A 12205-nucleotide genomic window follows, 5' to 3' on the forward strand; every position below is an offset into this window, starting at 1 on the left:
TATTTCTTTATACCACTTTGAACCACTATCTAATGTCCATTTCTTTCTGTCTGAGTAACTCCCTTTAGCATTACTTGTAGGGCAGATCTGATGGTGATGAAGTCCCTCATCTTTTGTTTATCTGGGAATGTCTTAATTTCTTCTTAATTTTTTTTTTTTTTTTGGCATGGCCAGGTACTGGGAATCAAACCCAGGTCTCTGGTATGGCAGGTGAGAGAACTCTGCCTGCTGAGACACCGTGGCCTGCCCTCTCCTTCATTTTTGAAAGAAACGTCACCAAATATAAAATTCTTGGTTGGCAATTTTTTTTTCCAGCACTTAACAGATTTAAACCCACTACCTTCAGTCTCCTGGGTATCTATTGAGAAATCAGAACTTAATCTAATTGGGACTCCCTTGTACATACACATTGCTTTGCTCTTGCAAGCTTTCAGAAATTTCTCCATGTCCTTTGCATTCAATAGTTTGATCAGTATGTGGTGGGTCAGATTATTCTTCAAGTTTATGCTGTTTGGTTTTCTCTGTGCTTTTTGGGTATGCATATTCACATATTTGCTAAGTTTGGGAGTTTTCTGTCATTTAAAAAAATATTCCCTTTGTGCCTTTCTCTCATGTCCTTATGTGACCCCCATAATCCATATATTGGTACACTTTATGGTTTCCCAGGAGTCTCAGGCTATTCCCAGTTTTCATAATTCTTCTTTATAATTCCCTCTGATCCTCAGCCTGACTCCTTTCATTTGTCTTACCACCAAGATCGCTGATTCTTTCTTCTGCCAGGTCCAATCTGCTGTTGAAACCTTCCTGGGAATTTTTCATTTTAGTTATTGTGGTCTTTAAGTCCACTTGTTATGGTGGTTCCTTATTTAAAATTTCTACCTCTTCGCTGAGATGGTCATATTGCTGTTCATTGTTTTCCTCATATCCTTTAATTCTTTCTCTGTATTTTCTTTCATCTCTTTGAACATATCGATTTAAAAAAAATTATTTGCCCAGTGTGTCCACAATCTGGTCTTCTTCATGGATGCTTTCTGGATGTTTATCCTCTTCCCTTGGATGGACCATCATTTCTTTTTTTTATTTTACATGGGCAGGCACCGGGAATCGAACCTGGGTCTCTGGCATGGCAGGCAAGCATTCTTGCTGCTGAGCCACCATGGCCACCCTGGGCCATCATTTCTTGATTCATTGTCTTGCAATCTTTTAAATGTTAATGTTTTAAAATGTTAAGTCTGGGACTTATTCCCTGAGATGTCTGTTTCTTGTGTTTGCAACCAGCTAATGATATGACAGGTTTTTTTCCAGTGTCAGCTTTTCTATGAGGAATGTTCACCCTAGGTGAATGCTAAGTGCAGAGTCTTTCCTGTCTTTTTCTGGGCCTGTGTCTTGTCCTGGGCTTGTGCTTGCTAATTTCTTAGGTGTCTGAATGCCCCTTTTGTTTCTCAGAAGACAGATCTCAAAATAAACTCAAAGAAAGCAAGCATTTGCCACAGGCCATCTGCCTCAATTTTGTCTAACAGTGCTTTCTTTGTCTCAAGCCACTTTTGACTGTAGGGCAAATTTTGGCAGGGGGGGCACATCAGAGGGGAGTTTTCCAAGTCAGTCTTTCTCAGCCTGTATTGGGCCAGAGTCCCAGAAAGTAGATGGCCCAGTACTCCTAACTGCCTTGGAGAGGGGATGAGGGAGTGGCCAGGAAAAGAGCCAGAAACTTCTTTTGTGGCTTCCCAAAGCTATGTTTTCTTGACCTGTACAGAAAATGCAGCCCTTCCATTGTCCTCCGCAGCTAAGGAAGACTAAGGTCCTTAAGTCTCCTCCATTGCCTTTGTTTGGGGATGGGTAGGAACAATCGCCATCCTCAGAGTCAAACCCCCAGGGATACAAAATGGCTATAATCAAAAGCTGTCGTCACTGATTAGCCTATGTCCAACCCAAATTTTGTGGAAGTAGATTTTTATGTTCCCTTTCTGGCACCAGCAAGCTATGTCAGAGGCTGGATCCCACTGTTCTCTTCTGTGAGAGTGGGGGGCTGGGTGATAGTAACTGATGCACAGAAAGAGCAATTTACTGGTATTTACAGTAATTTATCAGCCTCTTACTCTTCCTCTTCCCTGGATGCTGTTCAGTATTCTACCAGACTTCAGAGTTTTGAAATAGTTAATTCAAGACAGTTTCTGCCTGTTTAATAGCTGTTCTGGTAGAGGGACTGACTCCTGGAGCTTTCTATTCTGCCATCTCTCTACATCAAAAAAGTTTTATATGGTCAACTGATTTCTGATATGAATGCCAGAATGATTCAATAGTGGAAAGAAAAGTCTTTTCAACAAATGATGTAGGGGCAACTGGACATCCACATGCAAAAGAATAAAATAGGACCGCTACATCATATCATACAAAATTAACTTAAAATGGATCAAACACCTAATAGTAAGGCCTAAAAGTATAAAACTCTTAGAAGCAAGCATTGGTGTAAATATTTGTGGACTTGGATTTGGCAAAGCCTTCTTAGATATGACACTAAAGCACAAGTGATAAAATAAAACAAACCAGACTTCATCAAAATTAAAAAGAAACCAAATTTTTTGTGCTTCAAGGGATACCACTGAGAAAATGAAGACAACTTATAGAATTGGAGAAAATATTTGTAAAACATATATATATATACATATATTTACATATATATATATATGTAAAACTGGACGTGAATCCAGAATATATATAAAGAATTATAGCTCAATAATAAGAGACAATCAAATTTTAAAACATGAAAAATATTTGAACATATATTCCCAAAATGTACAAGAATAGCTAATAAGCACATGAAAAGGTGCTCAACATCATTAGCCATCAGGTAAATGCAAATCAAAAGCACAAACCACAAGATACCACTTAATACCCATTATGATGGCTCTAATGAGAAAACTGAAAGTAAGTGCAGGTCATGATGTGGAAAAATTGGAACCATCATACACTGCTGGTGGGAATGTAAAATGATACAGCCTATATGTTAAAGTTTGGCAGCTCCTCAAAAAGTAGAGTTATCATATGACCCAATAATTCCACTTCTAGATATTAAGAGAATTAAAAACATGTCCAGCTTGTCATGCTGGCGACCCAGGTTCAATTCCCGGCCCATGCACTTCCCAAAAACAAAACAAACAAGCAAGCAAACAAACAAAAATTCAACAAATGCAATAACGGGATACTCACACGGAAAAGTAATGAAATGCGGCTCTGCCACAGCAGAAAACAAAAACAAAAACCCATATATCCACACAAAACTTACATATGACTGTTCATAGCAGCATTATTCAAAATAGTCAGAAGGTAGAAATAAACTCAAATGTCCATTAAACTGATGAATGGATAAAATATAATGGAATATTATGTAGCCATAAAAATGAAGTACTGATTCATGCTACAACATGAATGGTTTTGAAAACATTAGGCTAAAAGCAAGAAGTCAGTCACAAAAGGCCACATATTGTATTATTCCATTTACACGGAATGTCCAGAATAGGCAAATCTGGAGAGAGAATGTAGATTAGTTTTATGCCTAGGACTGGGAGTTGGTTTGAGGGAGAGGGTAGAATTGGGAGTGACTGCTAATGCATACAGGGTTTCTTTGGGGGATGGTAAAAATGTTCTAAAATTGTAGTGATGGTTACAAAACTCTGAATATGTTAAAAACCATTGAATTGTACATTTTACATGGGTGAATTGTGGCTAAAAAAACTGTTAAAAATGAAGGAAAATAAAGCATGTTGGAAAAAGTATTAAAATGCCATATAGAGGTAAAAATCTTTGAATTCAGTCACAGCTTCATTCAGGAGTTGGATAAGCATCATTCACTTTTCTTATAAGAGTGACCATTATATATTTAGGGACTAAAAAAAGCATTTATCATTAACTGCAACCAGGTACAAAACACTGTTATGGGCCAAGTCCCAGGATAGGTAAATAGCCTTCTTATACAAACCTTCTCTCCACCCCCAACCAAGTTTTAATCTATACCTTTCCCTCTATGTTTTGATAGCCAAACTAGTGTTGTGAAAGTAGGCCAACATTTTGTGGATCAGAAGCCTGAAATATATATACAATCATTAATATTTTGAAGAGTTTGGAAAGTCTTATAATTCTAATACTTGGCTCAGATTTTTCATCTCAGATAAAACTAATATTTATAAAAACGCTTGGGTTCTTCTTCTTATGACCTTTTTAGTTTACTAATTAACCAGTGAGTCATCTCTAGTTCCATGTTACATTGGTCATGGTTTCAAGGCTGTTGCTACCACTGCTGCTTTCTATTTCATTTTTAAAAAGATGCTTGCAATATTTACATATTCAGTCAAATTATGTAAATATGGGAAGAGTAACAATCCCATCTATAGACATGATGCTACAGAACTGGTGACAACTGGTTACTATGAAAATTTGCATGAGATTACTTATTTTTCTCTATGGTTTATTACTATAGTGATAAACCAATGCTACAGTGGTGACAATCAACATTTCAAAGTATGTCCGAAAACTATCAAAACAATGGTTTCCAAGGGAAATTGGACTGAAGCGTAATTACAAAATAATTAGAATAGCAGAAATGTACTCTGCGATGTGAATTAATTTTAGAGGCCAAATCACTTCATGAAATCATTAAAGTACATAAATGATAATACCTAGTACACACAGTGTTTTGAAACACATTTGCCTGGCTCTCTCTAGTCTAACCCACCTTGTTCTTTTTCTTTTTTTTTTTTTAACACGGGCAGGCATCAGGAATCAAACCCGGGTCCTCCACCTTGTTCTTCATAGCTTGCTGCTCTTAGTCCAAAAGCTGACAAAATAAAACTAGTGAAACTGTGCCATGCCACTGAGAACTGGCCACGGGAAGAAGACTTATTTTTAACTTTTCCTTTTTTCTCCATATCCATCCAATGAGTGCTGTTCATTCTTTCCATATGTTTCTTGTACTTTTCCTTTCTTCTCCACTCCTATTCATATAATTTGATTTCAGGATTTTATGGACTCATAATTAGGTCATTCCAATGGTTGTCTAAATTGGTTTCCCTGTTTCCATCTCTTTCTATCTCAAATACATCTGCCAGTAGTATAAAATGTTAACTTCCTAAAAAATAGCATTTAATCAAGTAGTCTCTGTTTAAAAACCTTGTCTGGCTCCCCTATGCTTACTGAGTATACTCTAAATATTACTAACCTGGCATTCTTTTCCAAAATCTGGCCCCAAACTTCCTTTCTAGATTTATCATCTACCACTCATTTGAACAAAACTGGCTTCTTGGTTATCCCCTGAAATTCTGCTAATTCTCTTTACACCTTTGTTTATGATGCTCCTCCTGCCTAGAATCTTCTCCCATCATTGAAAGTTTGGCTACATGTTTACTTTTGTCCATAAAGCCCTCCCTGAACAATACAATTCACATTGATCCTTCCTTGAATGTGATTAAGAATTATGGACAGTGTCATTCGTTTGTCAATATTCATATAGAACTTTTCATGTCTGATATTGTTAATTCTTCTGTTATGTAATTCCGTGTGTGTTTTGCACAACTAGATTGCAAGCTCCTTGAGGACAGGGCCCATTTATTATACTTTTGGAAGAATTACCCACAGTGCTGGGGGATGTGATATTTACCTGTTATTGACAAAAGAGCATCTCAGTTTCCCCAAAAGGCCTCACTCTCAGATGGCAGCATTCACTTGAGGAACGAGGTTCCTTATATATACATGTCAAAATAGTCATTTTAAAGGTAAAATTAACTCCAAGATATTACAGAATTATAAACTGCCTCTGAAATACTTCTGCACACCCTAATAAGATAAACTGTTTTTCAATAAATAATTTCATGCTCCCCCAAAGGCTTAAAAATGATACATGAAGCATACCAGGTGACCTTTTGGAGCTATTGGCCATGGATTCTTGGTCTGCCCTGAGCCACTTGTCCTGCACCAAGGTGCTTCAAAGCATTATTAAAAGTGTTTGGCTGTCCATGAAGCCCTACTAAACCCAAGTCTACTAGGAGATTTGGGCAGGAATGAGTTTGATGGGCCTCATCGTTTTTAAAGTCAGGAGTGCTGATAAAAGAAGTAAAGCTTTGAAAGCTTCAGCTAACACACCAGATGGGAGCACAGGACATCACTGCACACTTGTGTAAGCACTGTTGGCTATATGGCACGAATAAACATTTTCTGTAAGGTGAGTAAAAAAATATGTAAAGAAGAATGGTCAAGCCAAGGAGCCTATCTCTAACATTTACTTGATCATAAAGAATTTAAAAAGCCAAGGCTCCACGTAATTCCTTTATGTCAGTGCTTCTTTTTTTTTTTTTTTGGCTGTAAATAGGCTAAACTGCAAAAGGAAAATAAACCCAGAACTCAGTTTACATGGAAGGCAGCCAAAATGATATGTTAAATTTAAGCTAAAATCAGTTCCCTCACCTGGGTTTCTCCTGAATTATTTACATAATTTGAAGTTTCTTCTTAGATGGAAATGTAATCCCTAGATAGGAGTTTCTAAATCTGTTTAGGGTGGTTACGTATCTGATCCAAGGCATACTGCAACCACCAAGTCCTATCAAATTTAGCTTGTTGATCCTGTAACTGAGGAAAATTATCATTACCAAATGCCCATCTTAGACTCTGTTACTAAAGCTTTGCAGTTACATAGAACGTACTGACTACAAATTGTCAGAAATGTTTTGTTTAGCTTTATGGATAGCCCCAGACATTCTGGCTTGGCAACAAATGCTGCTTGCTAGGGAAACCTAGGCCACATATGAATTCCTCATCTCTTTACAAGGAAAAGAGACTAACTCAATTACCTAGCATCATCAGATCAAAACTTCAAGCAACAGCAAACTAGGTATTTCCATGTACAACCTTTCCTTCTGAAAATGTCCTTGTTAAATAATGCCTTTGGTTCTTTTAGTGCCAGACTTGACTAATAATAGGTAAGAATTCAAATTATCTCTCATGTTTTATGGAAATCTTATCAATATTTTTCTTCAAGGAGTAGTATGATAACAAATTGAGCTTCTTTAAGAAAAAGGCTAAGTTCAAAGTATTATTTCCTTCATTTCTAATTATGAATAAGTTTTACCTTTTATTGAGTTTCATTGTACAACTTTACATAGTACCACTATTTTAAGCAATAATTAAGCAAATTGAATTAACGTTTTTGAGCTTTACTTTTCAGTATATAGATTTACCTAAAAAAAGTACAAACCAAGCACAGTGGTGCAATTTTCCAGGCACTTTCAAGTTGCTTAAATATTTACAAATATGTAAGCACCCTGTTTGAAAGCATGAAAATTTTGGTGTCAGGAGATAACACTCCATGTACATCAAATCTTTAAATTTTAATATTTGCACAGCTCCGAATATTCCTGAGAAAGGTCAGTCTTGTCATTTTGCATCTGCCATGTCCTCATACTTCAGCAGCATATCTTGGGGAACCATAACCTCTGTCGCTTGATGTACCACTAATTGCACAAAATACATGTAATGTGTTGCTCATCCAGGGAGAATGCATTGTGTCTTCTTGCAATATCTAAAACAAAAGAAATCTGCATGTTTATCATGAAGCAAAATAGCCACTGCCAAAAAAGAATGTGTAAATGAAATTACAGACACATTTCAATATATCACTGACACTTGGCTATTTAAAATGACATAAAGCAGAAAGAGCAAAGAATAACATTACCGACTTAAGTCTTCAAAGCTGTATTATAAAGGCAGCATATCAAAAAAGCAAAAAAGATCAGGTTACTTTTCAAGAAAAACAAAACAATTTAAAATGCAAAATTCAATAGAAAGTAAGAATCTTTAAAATAATTTTTTTTAAAACAGACAGTCTTGACAAGAGTTCTAAACAGTGGATTCTTCTCAAAGTCACCTGTGGGGCTTGCAAACATGCAGATATCCATGTCCTTTCCTTGGAGACTTAGAAATAACGTTAAATGAAGATAAAATTTTAAGTGCATATTTTTAAGACACACTATTATTATATAAGCTAATTGAAACACATTTTTTCTTGGAAAAGAACATCATAAATATAAAATACAAATATTATGTTTCCATAAGTACATAAACATATATATTCATATTACTATCAGTATGAAAAAAATTCTCCATTATAGTGAGATCAAAAGCAACAGAGAATTTATGCTTGGGCTAGAGAAAAAAGAATAACATGCACATTTCATTCAACCTCTTTACTAGAAGGTCCAGCTTACGTCTCATGCCCTCAATATGTGGTTCTCAAATTAGCTCTGAAACTTTAGCATCAAGTATCAAGCCTGGAAATTAGTATATGGTGGCGCTACTTAGTCATATCATTTGTGTTGCTACAAATCATAAGGTTGAAGGGGAATCCATAATAGAGACAATTCTTACAAATATCATAATTCCTGATATTGATCCAAAATCATAGTAGAGGTTTAAGAGATAACTAATTGATTATCCACACCTGTCTGGTGTGACAAGCAAATAGGGTCCTCATTGTGATGAAATTACAGAACATAAACAGACCTTTACAGAGGCCACACCAACTAAGAAATGTGCAATTAATAGAGAAAAATCCTGTTTTAATAAAGTCAAAAGGTTGAAGAATTGTTAAAAAGGACCATTTACTTTTGGACACTATAACATATTACATTTAAAAAGACCAAGTTTGTGGGAGATAATTCCCAGGGATGAGCCTGGCCCTGGCACCATGGGATCAAAAATGCCATCCTGACCAAAAGGGGGAAAAGAAATGCAACAAATAAGGTTATCAGTGGCTGAGAGAGTTCAAATAGAGTCATGAGGATACTCTGGAGGTCACTCTTACACAAGCTTCAGTAAGACATTGCTACCTATCATAACTTGCTAAACCCCAGCCAAAACCATTCCTGCCAATCCTAAAGAACACCTAGGGTATTATATAAGATTCTATAAAGGTCCCATGCACTAGGGTAACAGAACCTCGAGGTGGGTCCCTGGACAAGATAAGTCTTGAAACCTAGAGGGACCAGCCTCTCTAGAATATCAACTAGTTCCATTCCCCCCATTCCATATATTGACAGCCCCTTCCAACATGAAAAAGTTAGAATGGGCATGGCCCAAATACCCCTAAAGAGTGGGAGAAAGATCAAAGGTGATGGTGGAGTTATACAAAGACGGTAGGGTTTAACAAATGAGTATGTTAAAATATCACTATATTGATATTTCTTTTAATCCCCAGTGTCTGGGAGCAACTACAAGTAAAAACCTAAAACTGTCGAGCTGTAACCCATACCAAACTCTGAAATCTGTTCTGCAACTATTGTTGCAATGTGCTTTGAAATTCATTGCTTTTTTTGTATATATGTTATTTTTCACAAAAAAGAAAAAAAGTTGTTGTAGTTTGTTAGCTGCTGGAATGCAACACACCAGAGATGGATTGGCTTTTAATAAAAGGGGATTTATTTCGTTAAAAACGAATAGTTTGTCAGAGGAAAGGCAGCCAACTTTCAACTGAGGTTCTTTCTTATGTGGGAAGACACAGGGCAATCTCTGCTGGCCTTCTCTCCAAGCCTCTGGGTTCCAACAACTTTCCCCAGGGTGATTCCTTTCTGCATCTCCAAAGGCCTGGGCTGAGCTGCTAGTGCTGAGGTGAGGCATGCTGAGGTTCTTGGCTGTGCTGCACTGAGCTCTCTCATTTAAGCACCAGCCAGGTAAATCAAACATCATTCACTGCACGCCTCCTAGCCGAATGTAGATGTAATCAGTGACAGATGAGCTTCACATGCCATTGGCTCATGTCCACAGCAACAGAACTAGGCACCTTCAGCTGGCCAAGTTGACAACTGAATCTAACTACCACAAAAGTCAATTGTGATTGTAAAAAATAAAATATAAGTATTAGTTTACACATTTGCTTGTTAAGCATTATAGTGGCTTGGAGTTATGTACACCAGAAAAGCATGTTCTTAACTTAAATCCATCCATGTGGCTGTGAAACCATTTGTAAACAAGACCTTAGAAGATGTTACTAGTTAAGGTGTGCCCCAATTGGATGAGGGTGGGCCTTAACCCAATATGACTGAAGTTCGTATAAGCAAAGAAAGGAAACTGGACATGGAGAGAGAAGCCATGGCAGAAACAAGGACACTGGAATAGAAAAGAGAAGATGCCTCCCTGTACATTGCCAAGCAACAGAAAAACTAAGGAACCCTAGAGATTGCCAGCGAACAGAAGATACCAAACCTGGGAAGGAAACAAGCTTTCTGTCCTCTGAAACAGTGAGCCAAGAAGCAAAAAAAAAAAAAAAAGCCAAGGAATATCCAGGCCATATATTTTTGTCAAGCAATCACTTATGGAACCCAATAGTATATTTCATATTTCAATAATTTACATTTTGTCTTATTTTGAGGTATTACTACATTTTCCGTTGGGAAATAATGTCTCCCTGAAGTGTATTACTAAAAAATGGTTTATTTAGAGAATCTAATGGAAAATACTGATACACGATAATTCACTATAAAGACAACATTTGCCCCAAATAAGGTACATCTGAATGTTACATTATGACAGAAAGCTTACTAAATATAAACCAATAGGAACTATGATTTTCTTGGTTAGTTTTCATATCAAGGATCTGAATATCAGTTTCTAGAATGAAATTAAGTAGCCATGGTTTATGGGAATTAACTGATACAACAGGTGGGAAATATGACAACAGATTTATAAAAACCATTGTTTAGGAAATAAAACTTTATAAAATGACTGCTCTAAATATCTTGGTTACAGTAATAAACAGTACAATGAATAACTGCTCTCAATTTGAATAATTTAGAGTTCAAGGCTAGGTCACACAGCTGCATGCAAATTAAATAACTGTAATATAGTACACACTGCCTTAAAACAATGTATAGCATTGTTTTTTATCTTTTGCAAAGGGGAATTTTTTTTTGTTGATACTTTTTTTTTTTTTTGCTGATACATTACAAGGAACAAAATCCCATGAAGCAGATTCAAGGAACAAATTCTGTAGTCTAAGAAAAATATACTGCAGAACAGTGACGTCAAAGAGAGTTATACCCCCATTGTACTCATGGGTTGAGCTTGAGATAGACAATAAAGGAAGTGGAATGGTTTCCTACCCTCCTAGGCCTCATCACCTGGCTGCTTTGGGAAGGAGGAAAACATGGACCCATGGAAACTTAGCAGCAGAAGGATGCCTTGGAGCCATCTGAACTGACTTCGAAGTGGGCTAATAGGAGTAAAGATCACAAAAGAAAGACACAGACTGCTGACTCCAGACTTTTCCAGCACACAAGATTCCCAGGTACTCAGCCCTGAGAATGGGCAAGAAGGGGACTGGGACAATTAGTTTCATTAAGCAGACGGGATAATGAAAGGCTGAATGACTGGATTTCTTCAATCTGAGAAGATGACACTCTTTGGAAAATGAGACTCCCGATCACTCAATGCAACCATATGCTAATTGAAACTACATTTCCCACAGCTCTAAGTAAAAAACATACAAAATACATTCAGAGAGATACCATTCGATTCAGTGTCAACTAGCTTTTGCTTTCTCAGAAGCATCCCTCCTCTTCTTTTCCTGCTCATTACACTGAAGTTCTGCCTATTTGGATGTACTTTTTTTGTGAGTCTTACACAGGGGATTGAAGTGAGTCTTTAATCAATCACTGATAGGCAGATATCACAACTAAGGAGGCTCTTTTTTCAGGAATCAGTTTTAAGAACCTGTTCTCTAAAGGACTGTGGTTCACCTGGTTTCTTTTTAAAATTCTTTAATTTCTTTAAACTCAACCATTTGAAGTGTTCCTGAAGCAAACTTTTATCTTATTAGGTGTTTTCATTAGTAAGAAAAGGAGACTTTATGATAAGCTTAATAGTCACTGAGGGACCATCACGCTGGGACTTTTACAAACATGTTTAAAATATTAAAATAATTAAGTGGCAATCCATATATAGAGTGGTTGCGAATACAAATTTCAGGATCCTAATATAGAAATGAAGTTTACCAGGATGATCCAGGAGTACCTGGGTTTTCTAAAGGTCAGTAGGTATATAAAAGTTAAAACTACTTAATTATGATATAATTTGGTTGTGAGGATCAGTTCTTTGCTTATTTTCCCAGGTTGTATTTTGCTAAATTAGCTGTAATTGTCATTAACACCCAATTGCAGATTAAAGTGTT

At 36.6% G+C, this 12205-nt stretch overlaps 1 protein-coding gene across 2 annotated transcripts in view; it reads right to left on the reverse strand.

The window, feature by feature from the left end:
* Nucleotides 1-3435: 3435 nt before the first annotated feature.
* Nucleotides 3436-12205, reverse strand: part of DOCK11 (dedicator of cytokinesis 11) — a 218988-nt gene continuing 210218 nt past the window's right edge. For both annotated transcript variants that reach the window (XM_077146576.1, XM_077146575.1), the window contains one exon: nt 3436-7564. In XM_077146576.1, coding sequence (XP_077002691.1) covers nt 7442-7564 — 123 coding nt within the window. In that variant the 3' untranslated portion in view covers nt 3436-7441. The remainder of the gene's footprint in view (nt 7565-12205) is intronic.

The sequence above is a fragment of the Tamandua tetradactyla genome, chromosome X (genome assembly GCF_023851605.1).
Source record: "Tamandua tetradactyla isolate mTamTet1 chromosome X, mTamTet1.pri, whole genome shotgun sequence".
Lineage (NCBI taxonomy): Eukaryota > Metazoa > Chordata > Mammalia > Pilosa > Myrmecophagidae > Tamandua > Tamandua tetradactyla.